This window comes from Danio aesculapii, chromosome 18 (assembly GCF_903798145.1).
Source record: "Danio aesculapii chromosome 18, fDanAes4.1, whole genome shotgun sequence".
Classification (NCBI taxonomy): Eukaryota; Metazoa; Chordata; class Actinopteri; order Cypriniformes; family Danionidae; genus Danio; species Danio aesculapii.
This window is the reverse complement of record NC_079452.1, coordinates 41,287,724-41,309,900: the sequence shown is the minus strand read 5'-3', so window position 1 is coordinate 41,309,900 and position 22,177 is coordinate 41,287,724. Positions and strand designations below refer to the sequence as shown.

At 36.3% G+C, this 22,177-nt stretch overlaps 1 protein-coding gene across 1 annotated transcript; it reads right to left on the bottom strand.

Moving 5' to 3' along the window:
- Positions 1 to 6,563: 6,563 nt before the first annotated feature.
- On the bottom strand, positions 6,564 to 21,469 carry uri1 (URI1 prefoldin like chaperone). Its single transcript, XM_056478634.1, has 11 exons — positions 21,002 to 21,469; positions 18,496 to 18,530; positions 18,098 to 18,176; positions 15,465 to 15,600; positions 15,296 to 15,387; positions 15,163 to 15,223; positions 14,863 to 15,070; positions 12,654 to 12,906; positions 11,111 to 11,262; positions 10,762 to 11,005; positions 6,564 to 7,375 (listed from the first exon to the last, which is right to left on the bottom strand). The coding sequence occupies exons 1-11, from the start codon at positions 21,101 to 21,103 to the stop codon at positions 7,193 to 7,195; spliced, it is 1,545 nt and encodes a 514-aa protein (XP_056334609.1). The 5' UTR covers positions 21,104 to 21,469; the 3' UTR covers positions 6,564 to 7,192.
- Positions 21,470 to 22,177: the final 708 nt, after the last annotated feature.

Sequence of the window (22,177 nt, the reverse complement as noted above, 5' to 3'; positions counted from 1 at the left end):
ATGGCAGGCCAGTAGTTGGTGGAAGCTTTATGAACCCTTTGTTTTGAATCAGCGTTTCAATCAATGCATGTCAGACTGCTCCCTATTGACCTCACCGAGTTATGCATATTTACCCAGATTAACCACTAAACAAATGTCTGCAGCTTTTGGCCAAAAAATTTGGTATAAGTTTTAATGAAGTGTGAGCTACAATTTATTTTAAGATGACATAGGTACAGTGTAACTATTTCTTTAACTACCGAGTAATAATAATTAAATGTACTTACGGTTGAGGTTAGAATGTGGGTTGTTTAGGGTTAGTTACATGTAACTAAGCAAAATTCATTGTAATTACTATAGTTAGTGCATGGAACATGTGTAACCATTCATTCATTCATTTTCCTTCGGTTTAGTCCCTTTATTTATCAGGGGTTGCCACAGCGGAATGAACCACCAACTTATGTTTTACACAGTGGATGCCCTTCCAGCCACAACCCAGCTCTGGGAAACATCCACACACTCTTGCATTCACACACATACACTATGGCCAATTTAGCTTATTCAATTTACCTTTACCGCATGTCTTTAACTGTGGGGGAAACCAGAGCACCCAGAGAAACCCACGCAAACACGGTGAGAACATGCAAACTCCATACATAAACGGTAACCAGTGCTAACCACTAAGCCACTGCACCGCCCTAATGTGTTACTTAAAATCCTACCAAAATATGCCTAATTAAAAAGAATGGTAGTTGGTGGTGTCTTTATGGCCTGTTTAGTGGAGCTCTGAGTAGAACAAACAAATGGCTAGATCTAGATCAGTGTTTCTCAACCACGTTCCTGAAGGACCACCAGCTCTGCACATTTTCTCAGCTCATTAACAGAGACTGAAAGACCTGTAATGAGTGTAACAGACCAAGGAGACATTCAAAACATGCAATGTTGGTAGTCCTCCAGGAAAGTGGTTAAGAAAAACTGATCTAGATTATTATCTAACAGCCTTTGACAAACTTTACTTTCACAAAAACATTTATCTTTTTTTTTTTTTTTTATAATTTAGCATGTTTTTTATTGGTTGATTTTTTTATTGCTTTCACACAGTCTTTACCAGCAGACGTTCCTCCCAGTGTGTGGTGTTTCGAACCCTTTGAAACATTTTGTGAAGCACTTGATTTAATTCATTTGAAGATTTAAAAAGCTTCATTGGTTCCATTGTTGACCAGCATGGGTTTAGATTGTCAAATATTCACACAAGTCTATAAACTGAACCCTAGTTTAGTTCTAGTTTATCATTTAGTATCAGAAGTGGCTTATATGAAAGGCAAAGGCCTCTAGATTACGCTTCTTTTACCAAAATAAAATATGATCATGCCTTGATTTTTAATGATTTCATTAGGACAGTAAGGTTTGACTGCTTAAACGAAAGTCTTGTCATTTAACAGAAATAATGTACAGTATAGAATATAAAGTCATGCTGCAGTGGAAAAAGAATTAATATTGTGTATGACTCCCATGAGCTTGGAGGACTGCATCCATACATCTCTGTAATGACTCAAATGACTTAACAGTCATCTGGAATGGCAAAATAGGCGTTCTTGCAGGACTCTCAGAGTTCATTAAGATTCTTTGGAGTCATCTTCAATGCCTCCTCCTTACCCCAGACATGCCAGGCCAATACTGGAGCATCCTTGACCTTCTTTGCTTTCATTAACTTTGATATGGAGGCTGAAGTATGAAAAGAAGTGCTATCCTGCTGACGAATTTGCCCTCTCCTGTGGTTTGTAATGTAATAGGCAGCACAAATGTCTTGATACCTCAGACTTAATTTTGCCATCGACTCTGCAGATCTCTTGCACACCCCATACTGAATGTAACCCCAAACCATGATTTTTCCTTCACCAAACTTAACTGATTTTTGTGAGACTCTTGGGTCCATGCAGTTCCAATAGGTCTTCTGCTGTATTTGTGATGATTAAGATGCAGTTCAACAGATGATTCATCAGAAAAATCTACCTTCTGCCACTTTTCCAAATAATCAACTAGAAGTAAAGTTGTTATTGGTTGTTCTTACAATTGGATCGACGACAAGACTTTTTTCAGGTACTATATATCAACACACGGACACCGATATTGATATCCCGGGATTATTTTATCATACTATTTGGTTCTATTTTTTTCGAAAGAGTTTTTTTCTGGATTAAAGTGTTGGTCAGAAAAGTGTTGGTTTCTGTTTAGTTTAATCAGATTTTGCAAAAGTTTTCCTTGGGGAACAATTTAAAGTTATAAAAAGGAATTTCAATTCATTGCAACATACGTGATAAATAGTTGTATTGTGACAAAAAGCATGATTAAATTGCATTGTGGGGACTCCCACACCTAGCGAGTTTACATGCAGATGACAAGAGTAACTGAATGCAGACTTGGTGTTGTAGTAAGGTGGGCTGCATGGAATGGCTTTAATGCACACATCTAACCCCACCCCTAACCCTACCCCTCACAGTGACATCACTAGCAGCATTGAGTGCATTGTGTCTGACATTGCAAGTCTGAGATATGCAGTCTCAGCTTCCAAATCAGTCTACTATTAGAGTAACTTGCACTTTGAAACCTGCTTTAAAATGTTGTCAGGCCTCAAAATTAAGTTGTCCTATAAATGAATGACCAAAATGCAGAAAACCGTTTCACTTTTTAATTGAAAACTGTATCGTGTGTCCACCCCATCAGTTTGGATTCCACAACTACTTTACAACTGTCCACCTTAACGACCCTAACCTAACAGTCTACTTATAATCTAATGAGAAATAGTTGGTATGTAGATGCAATGTAACCTAAATCTAACAAATGGACCATCAAAATAAAGTGTGACCAAAACCTATTGTATGTTGCAAACATGAACGGAAGTGTAATGAGTTTGCATTGACATGAGTGACAGTAAATGACAGGATTTTCATTTTGGGATGATCTAACCCTCTAGCGCCAATATCATGCTTGAAAAATGTAGATTTGAGTTAATCATTCAGTCTTCCTAGACAGAAATTAATTGAATGGACTGTGCAGCATTCAGCCCAGCTGCTGAGTCAGAACCTGTCCACGTCCAAATGTCAATGTGCTGATGGATAAGTCTGCAGTCAAACATAAGTGACTGATACCGGCGCAAACAAAGGCATTGATAGAGGCAGTTCCTTCTCAGAAGTGCTCAATCCTTGCCTTTAAATGCCAGAAGTAATAATGGAGCACCCCGAGTCACCTCATTCTGGGACTATTCTGACATACTTGTTTCCAAGAAGGTTGAGCTACTTTTATTAAATGCCATGGTGCATGATGCCTTATGAACCTTATAAATGACTCTTGAGATGTGCCTCATGATTGATTTACTGAGAAATATCACATCATTCAACAAATGTATATTATCTAACATGGCTAACAGGCCTACAAGCTACAGTTGCTTTTTAAGGTTAACACAAGTATATCCTCCAATATTGGAAGTGGTCTTGGATTCCTGGATTGAGTTTAATACCAATCTTTATTAAATCTGCACTCAAAAAAAAAGTGTTTTGCTGCCTGTTCAAACTACTTATTTTAACAACACAATTCTTAAGACTTTCTTTTTTTTCAGACAACTTAATTGTTTAATCCACTTAAATTTGTAAATACTAATAAGTAAACTTAATTCCTTCATGTTGTCCTAACACAAATTGATTGTGTGGAACCCAGTATTTTTTACAGTGTGAACGCAGCTACTCAGGGTTAGGGCTGTGTGATTAATTGAAATCGTATCGAAATTGTGATTTGGACAGGCGTGATTTCCAAATCGCCTTACAGCATGATTTTCCCGCTGTATGCTATTTGAACCAATCATAACACAGCGCGCCTAAACAACACGAGAACAGGAGACTGAATAGCTTGCAAAAACAGGGATGAAGTTCAGCACTGGAGGACTTGCCTTAGTGCCAAAAAAAAAAAAAGTCAACACCTGTAGTGTGGGATTGCTTTGGAAACAGGAAGTAAACCAAGTGATAAGTCAGTCAAATCTTCTGTCCAAAAGCATGTGCAAAGCAAGATGTGCATCGTTTCCTTCAGCATTTTCAACGCGCTTTGCGCTAGCACTACTTTTTCATTGCTATGTGACCTTTAACCGTTTTCTCAGAGGATGACAAACTAACAAAACATTGCTGCAGCGCTGATACAACTTTTATTTATGAGGAAAATTAAAAAGCACTGGGTGTTTGGATATTCTGTGTGAGGCAATTAATCTACTAATAGAATATGCGTGTATTCCATACAGGGGCGGTACTGATTACAATCCGCTACTGATTACATACAAAGTATGAAGCTGATTGGTCAGTTCTTGTTATATGACTTGCAATGCAGCATTCTAAACTATTTAAATTAAATTTGTCTGAAAATAAATGTTTTTTAACTGCGTACCCCTGGAATAAGCAGGCGCGTCGCTCTAAATATGGAAATAATTGAGAAATATTGGAAATAACGGACTTGTATGTGTAAAAGATGCAATACTTTAACTACCAATTTCACGGGTCTGTGCATGGCAAAAAAAATCTGTGGACACGTAGAAAATTATACTCAACTACTTTTGATATCTAGTCCAGCAGAACATTGAGGCTTTACTTGAGTTCAACAGAGTGCGCACACACATACAGTAGTCTATTTATTTATACTGTTTTAAACCTAATTTGTTACACCTTTATTTTTGTTGCCTGCTGTCTGTTTGAGACATGTTACAGGTTTTGATAAAGGTCTATTTATTTTACTTTGGAAATATGTTTCAGATTCACATTGTAAAACATCTGTGACAAAATCGTGATTTAAATCGTAATTGCAATAATGTTCAAGAAAATCGTAATAGGTTTCTTTTGCCCATATCGCACAGCCTTAATCAGGGTGCTCACGATTAATTGGAGCGTAATCAACAATACTAATATTTATATAATATTTTGGCTCATTATTTCAGATAACTAATCAAACTGGCTGATGTGCATTTATACATTTACTGAAAGAAAAAAAAATCTTTAATTATTGTGCTTAAAATAGATTTTAGTTTAGATTTTTAGTTTTCTGGATTTTGTTTCAGAATGTGTAAAATTCTAAATAAAATTTAAAATGTTTGAGATTTAAATTCTGACAAGCCTAAGGACATTTTGTTGTAAATGTATACTACACTGTAAAAAATAATGACAAAGTCAAGACAACAAATATTTTTGGCTACGTTCACACTGCAGGCAAATGCAGCCCAAATCAGATTTTTTGTTCACATGTGATTTTGTCAGGGCAGTGTGAACAGCCCAAACCCCTGTGGAATCTGATCTTTTCAACTCTGATTCATGTCACTTTCATATGTGGTATTAAATCTGATACAGATCTGATGTTTTTCAACGAGACTGAAGTGTGAACGGTTATGCTGGAATTCATGTGTTTTTTTTTTTTTTTCCATGTTTTTGATCGAGGTACGTCATTCTACATACTACAAACAGGCGGCTGATCAGTAGTGAAATGGCATGCAGGGCAAATACCTCAAGAAAATTAAGTTAGTTCATTTTGTTTATTTTCTAGAACTACAACTGTTTATTAACTAACCATTAACCTTTAACCTAAAAATACACCGTTCAGTTAGATTTAATAAACATTTATACCACCATAATAAAATTCCATATATAAAATGAATAAAATACTGCCTACATGAAATATTTCACATAAATAATACATTAACAAAACAGTTCATGTTAATGGTTCAGTTTCATTTTGATTAATTCTTGACTGGATATGGTCTATGTTGTTTATTTTGACAAATTAAAATGAAGTAATAGTAATTTATCAGACTCAGCAAACAATATCATGATAAGGACTGAGCATGGACCAGCCTTCACAGTAACACTTCTGTCCACTGTGACTGCTCATCTAACCCATAATAAATTTACCAGTGGTCAGAGACATGCACCATGCTTGTCATATTGACAAATTATCAGTGTTTTCAATGCAAAACACTTATTTTAGGTTTCAGACACTAAAAATTACACGTTGGTAAGCCTACTAGCAAAACAACCATTTACAGCTACACCGTGGCTGTCTTTAAAAATGGCAATAATAATCATATTGAACATAATCTGATGTCTTGCTTCAGTTATATCATGCAGTATACATGTTGTGTGCTAATCAGACATTTGAGGTTTGTGTAGCTGTACTTCTGCACATGTCAGATTAGGACCATGATTGTTCACACTGGAAATCTGATATTGGTTGTTTAACACAACAATGTGAACAGCTATGCAAAAAATATCAGATCTGAGAAATGTCACATACATTATACAATTATAGTTTAACCTAATGTTTAGTCAGTCTGATCAATGTACGTTGAGATGACTAGAAAAGTCATTTGAGTCAGCTACATTTGTTTAGTGTGGTTATGTTTAGTATTCAGTTGCTAAATGTCTTTATTCCACTGACTAGCATCTCGTTTTTGAAAAGCACAACGCTTTAGCGCCCTCTAACGGCTGAAACTGAACAACACTACAATGACGCGTTGCTTCTTCACTGATGTGAAGTCAAACAAATAAAGTTTAACCAAGTTAAACACTTGTATAATCCAAATCATTTATTTTCTTTTCCAGTAACATCAAGGTTTTTCCAGGAGTCACAGAAAAGTTGATGTACATTAGGTCAGAAACCAAGCCAAAACTCTGTAAACAATACAAAAACATAATACAAATGGGTGTGAAAAGAGACGATAGAGGACCCAGAAGGAATAAAAAGTTCTTTTTTTAAGCTGAAAGAAATTGACAGCCATTTCACTGCCAACAAAGGTCAAATTGCACAAATTTCACAAATTAACAGAATGGAAATGAAGTATTTCCCAAAACAAATTCACACATCACAACAAAGACAGTAGTCATGATGTCACGAACACTATTTTGTTTGTTGATATTTGTTTTTAGCCTTTACATTTTTCCATTCTACTTGTAACCATTATATATCTAAACCAACACTCAAAAAGATACCAAAAAAAGCCTGTCCATGCTGACCTTAAAAGAAAAATGTGTTGGGGGGGAAACAGTCTGTGTGTCACCATTTAAAAGCAATAAGACAGATGACAGTATAGAAGCAGTGTGAAGAACAAGAAGCAGAGGAAGAAGTCTAATATAAGTGTTAATGTTGTACAAAACCGAATTCATAAGCAGAGTCCTGATGAACGTGATTCTCATTTCTGATGCAGACGAGTGGCTTTGAATTTGGACATCCTTTTTGGGAGCTCCTGAGGCACGTCTGGCACCACCTCCTCCAGTTTTCTCTCTGGGATTGTGGGAAGGGCAGGAGGGGCGATGGTCAGGTGCGGGATTGAGCAAGGCAAGGGATCCTTTTCAATCACTGTGCCAGTAAAAGCCTAAAAAACACAAAAAGGCACTTAAATATTTGATGATATTATTTTCGCCTGAGCAAGAACACAAGCAAAACGCACTGCTGTGATTGTAGAGGAAACTTAACAGGCCACAATGTGGTCCATGTCAGAGGGATGTTTAAAAAAATAATAATAAAAAAAAGTGTTAGTGTATCCACATTAGATTAATTTTAAAAATTATTAAGACGACGTTGTACGTTTATTTGAGACGCATTTGGGCAATTTAAGTCAAAGAGGATGTGAAATTAACCGCTGACAATATTTGAAGGCATGGGATGATAACCAGTTTCAAGGTTTACAGCGGTTTGGAAAAGTCAAGCTTTTAAAACTGCTAAAATTTTCTGTTATACCGTGCCTACAGTATATTCAATTTTGTGTGTATTTTTACAACTATTTTATTTAGTTTTTTAGGGCAACAATATCTTCAGCAGCTAAAGCTGGATCAAAAGCTACTGGTCAACCCACGATTCAGGAAACGTCTGAAATACAAATTACGCACCAACATTCAGCATGCTATAAACCTGACCAGTGCAGTGGCTTAATCTGTATCCAAAGAAAAGGAAGATATCCAAAGATGGCTTTTCAAGTTGCAGAGAAATTTGTGTTTTTGAAACTAATGAAGACAGCAGAAGTCAGTGATTCATTTTAATTATTTAGCCTGACATGTTTACTGTTCCAAAATTGATTTCTTAAAAAAAATTGTGTTGAATATGGAAATAGTAGTTGTTTTTTATCTAAACATTTAAAAAGAATATATATTTTAGAGCAGTAATATCAATATTGTGAAACCGTGATATTTCTATCCTTGGTTATCATACTGTCAGAATCTTATACCGGCCTGGTAGCAACTAAGGTTTAAAAAGAAATGGGACATTTTCTCCAATGCAACACTCACTAAAAATAAGGTCTATGCGGTTTCTGGTGCAAATCCATGTAGTTTCTAAAGATTTAAAAAAAAAACAAAAAAAACTCAAGAATTGTGTGGTTTCAACTCATTTTAAACAAATAGTCTAAACACACAGCAAACATCATTTTTAAGTGTATAGACCAATGGTCACAAACTCAATTTCTGGAGGGCCGCAGCTCTGCACAGTTTAGCTCCAACCACTACCAACTCACACCTGCTTAATAGTCTCTAGTAGTCTTGAACACCTTGACTAGCAGCATCAGCTGCGTTTGATTAGGGTTGGAGCAAAACTGTGCAGAGCTGCGGCCCTCCAGGAATCAGGTTTGAGACCTATGCTATAAACTAATAGAGAAAATGCAGACGTCCCAATATTCTCCGTTAAACAATTCATAGGTTGACATAAAAAAAAAAAATGCTTATTTATAGGAGTAACAATTCTGCACTAGATATAATTTAGATTACAGCATTTCTATTGTCTCTCCCTGGAACAGTAATTAGACACAGCTCTGAAAGAAATTCAATGAGATCAAGGCTGTAATATGATTGACTATCAAGGCAGATGGGATCCAAGTTTTATAGTAGACTTTCTCCAACAGACCCTCACATTTTCTCTGTAGTAAGACCTAGGCTGTAGGTCAGTAATAAGATTTTTTTCTAGACTTTTCTGAGTGGTCTCCATGATGGTCTCTCTAAGTGGTTGCTAAAGCATTGCCATGAAGTTTAGAAGAACCTTGGCAATGACTATCCAAAGCCAGAGCAACAAATATAATTAAATTGAGCAAGAAACTCATGCAGTCACACACAAACAAAGGCTACTGCTAAATAACTGATAATCCTCATTCACACTCCGAGTGACTCGCAGCAGCAAAGCGACAAGCGACCATTCATTTCAACGGAGGGCAAGCGACTTCCGGTGGCCTCAGTCTACACGAGTGACAGCGACCGCTGGCGACCAGGTGAGCGTGTCGAGCAAGAACCCTTCAACTTTATGCAAATGAAGAGCGACTTTGAGCAACAGCCAACAGGAGCACCAGTAGAGCTTATGTGACTCTCTCTCAGCTCACTCAGAGGCTGGTTGTATTCTCTGTGCTGTAGACCTGTGTTTGCAGCAGATCGCCAGCCAGAGCGACAGGCAGCTACAAAGTCGCTGCTAGTGTGAATGAGACAATATTGTTATGAATGTTTGCATACTGAAATGCTCAATCAAAAAGACAAAGTCAGTGCTGGCTTTTGTCTGTGCTTGCTTTCATCACTTTCACTTTTAATCTCATCAACTGATTTGTCTGATAAACTCTTACTTATTAGAGTTCTTGTGTAGATGAATCATGAAACAAAAATTAAGCCCCCAATGGGGTCTGACTAGAACAAACAGTGCAAAACACACAGCAGCAATTGTCTAGGGAGTTGCTAAGGTCTTTCAAATGGCTTTTAAAAGCAAACTGCAACATGGTTACAAAGGTGTTCCAGTGGAATTGATGGTTCCTTAATTAAAAGACTTAATTATGAGTTACATACATTAATGTAGAGTTAGAGGTTTAAAGCTTAAAGTTGCAATGAATATGAGGTACTGTTTACACTAGTGCATATTTATAGGTTTTGTTATATCCTGGCAACCACCCTTCTCGGACATCTTCATCCTGCAAAAATGAGCATTTGAAAATGCTGAAGATGCTAAAGTTTTAGTTTGGAAATGCTGGCGTACCGTTTCAGTACAGACAGACTGAAATGCAAAGTTTTGAAAATGAAATGGCTTTCCACAGTTAATCTCAGACTGGTCCTCTGGATTATTGCTTATCGTTCCCTGATTCGCCAATTTCCTTATCATCACACAATCTCTTCCCTCTCAGTTTCACAACTGGTAAAGGACATGTACAGATGTCCGCAAAATATGCACATGCCCAGTGAGTGTGAATGGTCACGCATCATGCATTTAACACTGTATATTGCGGACAGAAATCATATTACTGAAAAACATGGACGAGTGTTTTCATTGTATAATGCTGCTTAAAAAAACACACAGACTAGTGTAAACACAGTTTGACGTAGTAAAATGTTCTGTATTGTGACAGATTATCATTAAATAAAGTAAAAATATAATGGGACGTTATTCATGCTTGATGAGGGCTTAAAGGGACAGTTTACCCCAAATAAAGAGAAAATTCTCTAATCATTCAGTCATTCTCCACTTGTTTGACTTTCTTCTGTTGAACACAATAATATTTTTTGTTCCTACTATGAAGGTCAATGGGTGCTGGTTCTTTAGAAAAATCTTGGTTAATGTCCAACAGATGAAAGAATTTTATAAATGTTTAAAAACACTTGAGCGTATGTTTTAATATTTGGGTGAACAGTGCCTTTAAGCTGCACACATGATTGGAAAAGTCTTGCAAACATCATCAGATAAAAGTTTTAAACCTTGTAATCAGACAATAGATCTATTTTCAGCATTTTAATAGAGGTGTACCTCAAAGCGTCCGTTCATGTGGAGACTTGTCCCAGTAGGGCTGTCCTCCTCCGTAATGCCATCGCTGGTATCGCTGTGCATGGCGTCATCATGGCTCCATGAACGTCCAAAAGCTGCACGCCGCTCTTCAAAGTCTGCTGTGCTGCTCTCGCTGGTGTCGCTGCACACACTGTTCTCACGGCTGCGAGACTTCAGGATGGACTTTCGCGGTATTGGCTCTCCATTCACGAGGTCCACAAACACCCTTAAACAAACACAAACACACACACACAATGTGTTGAAACCTAGAAGCTAGAAACAAACTAGAAAAAGACGTGACTAAAAGTGAATGAATGATGTTTCCTGTTACCTATAAATGTCTGCTGGGCTTGTGATCTTGTAACTTTCAAGAGGAGAGTGGCCATTGTTTTTGCCACTTTTCTTTTTATGTTTGGCTTGCTCTTTTTGTTCTTTTCTTTCGCTGAACTTCAGGGTGGTGTTCTTGCCTGTATTTATCCTTACCTTCACAGGGCAGAAGAAAAATTATAATAATTATGCTAAAGGTTTTATTTTCAAGACATACAGGAGAAAGAAATTAAATTCAAAACAAAAATGTTTTAAAAAACGGGTTTGGGTGGAATTTAACATAAAATAGAGTAAAAAAACACAATTTTCCCTTTATTGAGCAAGTAACCATTTATTTGATCTTATTGAAATTGATTACAAGAATGATTTTTCATTTTTTTAGGTTGATTCAAAAAACCTCAAAAGTCATCCAATAAAACATTAATAGTATTTCAATGAGTGGACTATAAAAGACTAATATCTGTAAAACCTCAAAAATTATGTTCTGTTAAAAAAGAAAAATAATTAAAAAAAAATTAATAATAATATTATATATATATATATATATATATATATATATATATATATATATAAAATTCATTCCTGCCATGGCAGAAAAACATTTTCAGCAGGCACTTCAGTTTTCAGTGTCATATGATCCTTATTTTAATAAACTCATTTGCAAAGCATAACTTCTTATTATTTGAAGCTGGAGGGGCATCCACTACGTAAAACATATGTTGGATTAGTCTGCGTGTCGTAAAACTTCAACTTGTTTTCATAAAATCAATCTGCTGCATCCGAAGCTATTGCTGTGTCTTTAATATAATGTAATCACCCAGGGGTCACAACACATACATGTTTTTTAATGTAACAATTAACTGCCATCCTCTGTGGGTTATGGATAAAATATGCTAATTCTAATAGTTTAATAAATGAATTTGATTTTTGGAGATTACCAAGTGCTATCAAAATAGTTGATACGGACAGCATTAACGGCCAAACCAGCAGGCAGACCACAATATAAAATATCTGAAACGTTGTTTTTGTCAGAAATGTTGTTTGTTGTATTATTACCGCCAGCACTGACTGTATTGAGCATGTGAAGCACAAGTAATTTATAATACAAGACTGACACTGATTCTCCTACTGCAGCAAATTCTGCTTTTCTTATATTTGATACCAGTTTATCAGGAAATGACGATTTTGTTCTCTTTGACTTGTTGGATGGAAACGCTGCTTTATTAACAAATATTTTATGCGATATTCCAGTTTTGTACATACATTAAATTCACATCTTTGGATGAAAACATAGCTATTGACTTCCATAGTAGGAAAAAAATGTTATGCCAGTCAATGGCTACTGTTTCCAACATTTTTCAGAATATCTTCTTTTGTGCTGAACAGTAGAAAAAAAAAACTCAAACAGGTTTTAAACAAATGGAGGTGGAGTAAATGAATTCAATTAGAATTTTTTTAAATGATTTATTAAATCTATGATTAAAAGCTTTTTTCAATATAGCTTTTGTAAAATGATCTAACAGGAATTTCTGAGGATATTGACTAACCTTTTTGAATTCCACAGTGTGAGAAAAGTAGATAGTTGGAAGACCATTGTCAGTTTCCTCTTCACAGTCTTCATCCTCCTCCTCCTCAGGGTGCGAGCCATTAGTGCCGTTCATCTGAGCTGTGAGAGATGACACTTTCCAGCCATTTTCCTTCTGATGGCCATTAACCTGGACATCACTGCCACCATCTGCTTCCTTCTCTTCCTCTGAGGAGGAAGTGGTGTCTTCTCCATTAGTGTCTGTGCTGTCCAATCTGGTATAACAGGGAGAAACAAAATAGACCAAATCTGTGAGTGTACTATTAAAAATCTGCAGGTAAAAGGTTTAACAAGAACTTTTCAGTATGTTTATTGTATTTTTTTTAATTTACTTATGCATATTTGTCATTAATGGATAAGGATTGCTTTTCAAATAAATGTCAATCTTCCATTAGCATGCTAGAAAAACTAAATCTCTTAATACTTTTTTGTACATGGATTTATTTACATAACAATTATATAATATTTTACTGTGTTGTTTTGCTGGTACCTTGGCTGGTTTAGGATTGCATGAATATATAAATACGCCATTAAAATCACAATTAAGTGGTGGAAACATAGTAAATACAGCAGGGAGAATAAGTATTGAACAAGTCAGAATTATTCTCAGAAAACATATTTTTTAAAGGTGCTGTTGACTTAATTTCCCCAGATGTTGGTAACAACCAAAGAAAGACATATATGCAAAGAAAACAAATCTAATTAGTATACAAGTTATGCATAATAAAATGAAAAAATGACTCTGGGTAAAAAAGTATTGAACACATAAAGAAAGGGTGCTTTAGAAAGGCAGTGAAAGCCCAGACAGCAGCTGAAATCTCTCAGTAGTTATTCAGCAACCCTCTACCCATCATCATTGTAAATTAGCTGCTTCAGTCCAACATCTACATTATCAGGATGATGAAGATGAAACTAGGGTGTACATTTTAGCAAGACAATGACACAAAACACAGTCAAGGAAACTCTCAAATGCTTTCAGAGAAAGGAAATCAAGCTGTAGTATGGCCCAGCCAATCACCTGACTTGAATCCAATAGAGAATACAAATTAAAGATCAGATTTGATAGACGAGACTCACAGAAGCAACAAGATGTTTACCCTCTGTTGAAGTCTGTGAAAAACTTACACCTGAGCAATTCATGTGATTTTCATTCTCCATATGAGAGGGATCTTAAAGCTGCCTTCATCAAAAAAGTCTTTTATATAAAGTATTAAATTCATTTTAGTAGTTCAGTACTTTCTCAGTTTTCATGTGTCTCCATGTGTCATTTCATTGTTATTACACACAACAAATTTCTCAGATGTTTATATTGTTTGAGCTTTAACCAAAATCTGGGTCAACAGCTTCTTTAGAAAAATTATTCCCAGGAAAAACATAACGTGTTCAATACTTACTGTCCCAGCTGCATATTAAATTTTATTTCTTTTTTTTTATTGGATTGACTTGATACATTTTAAAATGTAATCCATTCATGTGACATAAAAGCTACATTTTCAGCATCGTTTCAAGGCTTCAGTGTTACACAACCCATAAAAACGTATTTCAATTAAGGTTGTCACGATACTGGAATTCGATACCAATCGGTACTAAAATTCCCATGAACATTTAACCTGTGGAGCACGTTCTTAAACACAGCTGATTTGTCATTGTGTTCATATGCTCAACAGAAAAGACTGTGATTGGCCGTGAAGGTCATTGATTCGCTGAACTCCGAACCGAACCGCGGTTTACTGTGTAACCACAGATCCAGGAACACTGGAGCGTTTTAAAGCCGCAATTCATCAGCAAATCGCTCTTATGTCAGCTTATAGACAAACCAGCTGATCGACGTGACTTTGAAATGCTCCATTGTCCCTGCATCTGTGGTTACACTCAGAATACAGCGGTGAGTTTGGTGAACCGATGACCTTTACGGCCAATCACAGTCATTTCTGTTGAGCATGTGAACACAATAGCAAATCAGCGTGCTCCACAGCGCTTAAATGTTTGCAGGAAATAGACATTTTTAAAATTCAGTACCGATTGGAATTGAATTTCAGTATCGTGACAACCCTAATTCCAATATGCTGATTTTGGGTTCAATAAACATTTTATATTGTAAATATTTAGAACAATTAATTCATATTTTTACAGATTTTTTTAACACAGTGTTAGTTAATGAGCGTTTTTACCGGTATCTCTGGTCCTGCAATTCCTCCTGTCTCTCTAGTTCATCAAGTCGAGCCCACAGCTCCTCCTCTGACAGCACTTTGGCCTTTCTCTCTTCATCATCATCATCATCATCATCTTCTTCATCTTCTTTCTCCTTGTTATCTTTCAGCTCCAAGATATATTCTTGCTTCGGCTTGGAGTTGGGTTTGTGGGCCAAGCGATGTTTTCCTGGCAAAGCATAGAAAGGGTTCAGCTTACTGATTAATAAAAGATACAAACAGCCTTATAACATTTAAAGATAACCTGAATACTAGATTTACCTTTGGTAATTTCCTCCTCATTTACTACCTCTTCTCTTATGTCCACATAATCTCCAGTATCCTGTTAAGAAAATAATAATGTGAGGTTTCCATATAAATCACACAGTATTGAGGTCATGCTACGGACACTTACGCCAGACAATTTTTTAAGGTCATCTGTAAAATCGGCTCTATTTTGAAAGTTCTTCATCACTTTTTGTAAGTCGTCTAGTGCATTTTCGACATCTGGAAAACAAGTATATATTTCAGGTCAATAGATGAATTGAGTAAAGGGAAATTTTAGTAGAAAAATGCGAACTCACGTTTCTTTCTGTGTTCCACAAGTGTGTCGGCTTGTTTAGCAGAACATTTTGCAAACCAGTTATCCCCAAGGAGCACCGTTACCTCATTAGTGTGAACTAACTTCCCCGGCATGAAAGCCAAGGGACCAAATGGTACCTACAGTGTAAAAAAACACCATATAATGAGCACATAAAGGACTTTAAGGAATTTGACATGCAAAGGCCCATTCATAAGAAAAACAATAACTATAGATAGATAGCTATAATGTCATCAAAATCAACACATATTATCATTGTTATTATGAGCATGTGCTGCAATTATGTTGTCTGTAGAGGAGTAAGATAATTATTGTCTATGATAATACTGCAATTGTCGTTTTAATGATGTGTTGTTTAACAACGTCACTCACAAAAACACATCTTACAGAGTCCAAAAGGATTCAGTGTGTGATGAAGATTATTAGGATGCATTTAGAATGACTCTTTAATTAAAGCTATGAAAATACCAACCTTAACTGGAACAGAACATTTGTGTCTCAGAGGAACATTTCAGTTTTTTAATTCGGATTAAACAGTTACTGATTTAATCACTTGATTCAGTATCTTAATAATCCATTCATTAGGGATGTGACAAGATCTCGGAATACGAGAATTAGTGAGTCTAATTCGCAACAAGATTTTTCAGCGAGATGAAAAGTTGTCTCATGAGTTGTGATGTTATGATGGAGCGTGAGGGTGAATTTAGCACTTAAGATTGGAGGCAGGATTGGATTTGAACCTCAAATCAAGTGCTTTGCACACACCTGGCAGGCTGGCCTCGAAGTTGTGCATCACTCATTTGCTTGGATGGGTGAGTGGAAGTTATGCTTGGGCGGTATCCAAATTTTAATACCGTCAAACCTCCTGCCTATTTTACCTCGGTATCCGGTATTACCGTGCATAATAAAAAAAAAAAAAAATGATGTAAGGCTCAGACGTCACCAAACTGTTGGCTTGTGCCTAAACCAATCAGAAACTGAATAATGTATATGCGACCTTAGGTTCGCGGTCACCTGTTTGTCTTGTTTGTAGTAGAGATCTGCGTGGGACGCTCTCTCTCATTCACACACACACACCACCAAGCGATGCACAGCATCACGCTCTCTCTCTCTCTCTCTCATTCACACACACAGACAGAACTAAGCGACATCACGCTCACTCTCATTGACACACACACACACACACACACACACACACACACAAAACAAAACAAACAAACAAACAGCATCCACACGCATGCTCGCTCGGGAGCGATATTTTTAGACCGCACGCCTGCTCCCGTTTATATTACACCAGTTACCGACTGCTCCCGCGCTTTATTCGGAAACTTATTCCCGCACCGCAAGAAATCTGGTCAGGTCCCACAGCTCCCGCAGTACAGCAGCGGGAATGCAGACCTCTAGTTCGTCTTTACCACGTCTCCCTTCTCGTGGGAGTTGAAACCGGAAATACTGCCAAACTGCAGAGGTTGTGTTCTTTTTCGAGACAAGGTCACTTGGTGCGCGACTCGCAATCTTACCTCACCTCTCTCTCTCTCCTCCACACTGTCCCATGATGATAATCACGCATACACATTTTTAGGCATTAAATAAATATTTAATACTTGTCTCCTATTTAAGTGCATTGTTTTTATGACGGTATAACTGTATTGAAGCTGACAGCGTTGCTTTTTTTAGATCCCGCGGTATACCATATTACCGCCCAAGCCTAGTGGACGTAACCGTTTTTTTCTTCATTGGAGTTCAAAAGTTGCCGCATCCAAAAGCAGAGGGCGGCTGCTACGACTGCAGCCACACAGTAACCGCGGCTCGTAACATGCGATGTAACAGCACTTTAGATATGCTTAAAGCCATAATCGTCATAAACACAAATCAAAGACATGCGGAATAATCCTATTTCAGTTGCATTATTGAAGTGCAGTACTATTACCAATGTTTAGGACTTACTTATTTTGCTAATATTTAAAATTATATATAAACACTATTTTCCATTCATATATTAGCTAAATATTTTGCAGTGTTTGCATGTCCTTTACAGCATGGAATTCATTCAAATAAAAGTAAAATAACAATCATTACAAGCACCTAAATAGTTTCGCAATTTGTGATTTCTTTTTTCCAGTTGAACAAAATATTTTACATTCATATATTTTTGTTGTGTAAAAATCTTGTCTTGTCTTGTGTCCCGTGGAGTTAGCGTCTTGTCACACCCCTAACATTCATAGTTCCTTTGTTTACAAATAAATTAATTGAATGAATCACTTGAATGAGTGTTTAATTGAATTATCATTCAGGGATGGATGATCCAATTCCATGTTTTTCAGAACCAATGCGATAGCAAAAATTCTATATTGGCTGAAAACGATAAATATGATTTACCCGTGGAAAATTTCCATCCCTATAATAATCTGAGGTGTAGATTAATAGATAATCTTTCTTGTGTATTAAATGCAACCTAATAAATACAAGCTTCATACAGGTTTTTAAGATTCTTCAACATATATTCTTTTGTGTTCAGCAAAAGAAAGAAACTCACAAAGGTTTGGAACCACTTGAGGGTGAGTAAATAGTCAGTAAATGTTCATTTTGAGCTTTTTAAAAAGTGTGGCCTCATACCATAATATCATAAGACAGCTTGTCAGGTAAGGTCCTCAGGCGATCTTGAAGAGATTCATAGTCTTTTCCCACTTTTTCCCTGTCAGTCACAGAAAAAAAACAAATCACTTAAAAAGGAAAATACTTGTTTGTTGCCATACGATTTCTATTTCTGTCCCATCTGGTGAATGTCTTTTTAAAATACTGACAAGGAATATAAAAAGACCTGCCAAATCTTTTGTCATAACCATCAAGCATTTATATAGAGAGTCATACTCAAGACTATAAATAGCATTTCAATTCTAAATATAAACACGATACAAGCAATAAATCATTAAATAAGCTTCTGAGAAACACTGACATTGATGATAATGTTATGGACAACAGAGAAACTTGCTGAACTACACGAGGACACTCACCAGTGCTCAATTTGACTTCTGCAATCTTTTACCACCTGTTGTGGACACAAAGACAATGCATCATTTCATAACTATTGAAATTCTCATAATACCACAGACAACAATGGACAATCACTGCTAAACTATCAGTAATGTTCTAGAAGCGTGAACTGGCCATCATAGAGAACTACAGTCAAGAAAGTTCCTTGTGAAAAGTGGGGCAAGTTTTTGCATATTATCTCATTACTCTGTCATTTCTCAATAATTATGTCCTAAACAGTCATGGAAATAATATAATAAAAGTATGCTTATTATAATTTGCAATATGAATAAATATTGGGGTGGAATATACACAATGTTTACAGGTTCTACAGGTAAAAGACAAGATGGTGTCTGCATCCAAATTTATTCTAGAAAAAATGTGATTTTACGATTGTATACACAGAAAATGAAAGATTAAATAAACTGTAATGAAAGTACGCAAAAATTAAACAAATCCCTGTTTAATATGACAGCCATACAATATTCTGCAATATCAGCACTCGTACTGCCTCTTCGCTCTTGTGTATTCCTCCACCCACATAGAGTGACAGCAGATCAACAAACTCACTACAGTTTGACAAATATTGCAGCAGTTGGACAACATAATGCACTTTGAAGTTTTTTTTTAGTCGAGAATGTAGTTGCTTAGATTGCAACTGTGCATTTTATTTATAAGGATAGTGCCTATTTTAAATATTTATAATTTCGGAGATTCAGTGAGTCAGCAGCCATTAGTCTGTCATTAAGCAGAGCAAAGTGGGCTGACGTTTCGCCACAATATGGCGACAGAGACCACATAAGCGCTTAGAGGTGGAAAAATTTTCAAATTACAGCTAATCAAATCATTATAAATCAGTGACACTACGTCAATCTCTACACAATCTCTCTCTCTTTTGAATGTTGTAGTGCTGTATATTTACCATTGTAATCTGGTAGTGTTTGGCTTTTTCGGGGTTATTTATTGTGATCTCCCAATTACAACAGAAAAATACTGGGAAATCTCTGTAGACTGATGGCATTTCATGCCCCCTGAAGGAATGCCAGAAGAAAGTAGTTCCACATACAAAAGGATTTTTAGACTCTCCGTGTTTGATTTTCTTTTTTTATTTGCATGATTATGCCGTCAAACTGTTGTATAAACGTAATATCACACTCGTAGCAGTGTGGTATGGCTGTATATGGTCACTGGTGGGACACTAAGGCAAAAGGATATCCAAAAAGTGGTATGGTACGGTTCGCTTTCAGGTTCCTTTTGACAGTGGAAACGGCCATAAAAGCATACCGAACCATATCGTACCAGTCAGTGAAAACGGGCCAAAAAAGTGGTATGGTAGGGTTCGCTTTAAGGTTCCTTTTGCCAGTGGAAACAGCCATAAAAGCATAACGAACCATATAGTACCACTCAGTGGAAACGGTCCAAAAGAATGGTATGGTACGGTTAACATTTGGGTATCCTCCCACAAGTGCCGATATATAGCCATATTGCACTGCTTCGAGTGTGATATTGCTCATACATATACACATACACACGCGCACACACACACATCTGTCTGTCTGTCTCACTATCTATCTATCTAGATAGAAATGAAAATTATAAAACAATCTTTTGTATATAAATAAACTAATTTACGTGGCTAGAATGATACTGGCAGAGAATAGCGATTGAAAGTTACAAATATTTTGTTTTGGGGTTGCACTGTAATGCTTAAGTATTTTAATGTCATCAATTGATACATGTTCTAAATATACCTGACAAGATGATCGTACACTTCTGTTATGGGAAATGTCTTAAGCTAAATGTAACCATTATGATAATGTAAAAGACAAAACTATAATTATTATGTTGTTGCTCAAGGACTCTAAAACAGTGATTTTCATATCTTCCAAAGACAAGTCCATGCTGCAATGAAAGCAGGTCAAACGTAACTTTCAAATCCAGCCAACTGGGGTTTATCTTCAACTGTGAACAAATGGGTCAAAGTCATTGTGTTTGCGCCATTCACCTACTCTTTTTCACTCTATGCACATATAAATAGGGCAATTAAACCTTACCTTCACAATGGCTCCTTTGCATTTCACCTTCTACTGTAAAAGTACTATAAGCTTTTGCTTGCTCTATATACATTTGGGCAACGTGGGCATGTGCCATGTGGTTGATTAAACTTAAGGTTACATGTAATATTTGCTATTAACATCAAGATACGCTTCATGTAAACACATACAGGTGGATTTTACAGCAAAGCACCAAAAACACACATGCAAACAAAATGTAGTAACTGTTTGCAAAAAGAAAACCAACGGCAACACGTGATACACAAAGAACTTTCCAGAGAATGAAACGCGCAACGCTGCAAATATACTACAAAAACAACATAAAATCGACGACAAATCATTCAAACGCTGATGAATAATCACGTTCATGAACATCAACAATAATATATGCATGAATGCGTTGTTGTTATGGAAAATAAACATTACTCCTGACCTTCCTGTGCTCATCCTTCAACCTCTCCACGCCTCGAGGCAAATCACTCGTATTCCGTTTGACTTTCCCAATTGCAGCCATTTGCTCGTGCAAGGATGTCATCCACAATCAAGCAAGGTTTTTGTGTGATTAAATATCCAAAACAATGAATGCTCAGGGGTTTGAAGTCCTATAGAAATGTTTATGAATGCAATGTGATGTGTTGCACTCAATTTGTCGCCTCGTAGTCATCAATGAAGCAGAACGAGTCGTCCAGTATATCGAGATTGAGACCATTTCACACGTGCATGGTACGATGTCAATCTAATCCCGAAATTTCCTCTTGTTTACAGTCCACCGACGGCCTGTTTCCCCTGCGCCATGTTCATCTATTCACGGATGTAGTACGTGCTCTGGATATCGCTCTCCGTCTACGACGCAAGCACGTGATTGCCTAGTCCTACTTTTGCTATTTAATTTCACTTTCATTTACCTTATAGTTTTCGTTTCATTTCGTTTCATTTTAAATGCTTAACTGCATTATATTTGTTTTGTTATTCGTGGATTGAACATAATTATTGGCGGAAACTAAGTTAAATAAACAACTTTTAGTATTAACGTCACTCTATAAAATTGATAATAAACGAAAGTGGTCGCTTATTTTGGGGAAAAAACACGTGTATATATATTTTTAATAGTAAAACTAGGTACTGTTAACTTTATGATTTGTTTAAATGAAAACATGGATAGCTGATAAGAGGATGTAAACAATCCTCACGCCGACATCACGTGACATTTTGAAACAGGAAGTTGTATAATTTGTGATTCGACCAAAATAAAAGACTTCTATACAAAGAAAGTTTGGTCATTACACCACACATTTTTTAGCAAACAATAACATAGAAGTTACCTTTAAACTGATTTATAGATGACATCCAAACCAGTGCAATCTTAAAAGGCTTATGATATTAACATTAACTGTTCTTTTTGCATAGTGAATCCTGAAGCTTCTGTTCATTCACTTTGGATGTGATATTCTTAATTTTATAAAAGATTATGTCCCTGATTTTTAAAGAAAACACATCTTAAACGTGGCGATTTTGTAAAGACAGTTGACCAAAAGCTGGCTGAAAATTAAAAGTCCATGTATTTTTTTTTTATTAACAAGAACCATGTACAGTTTTTTATACAACAAAA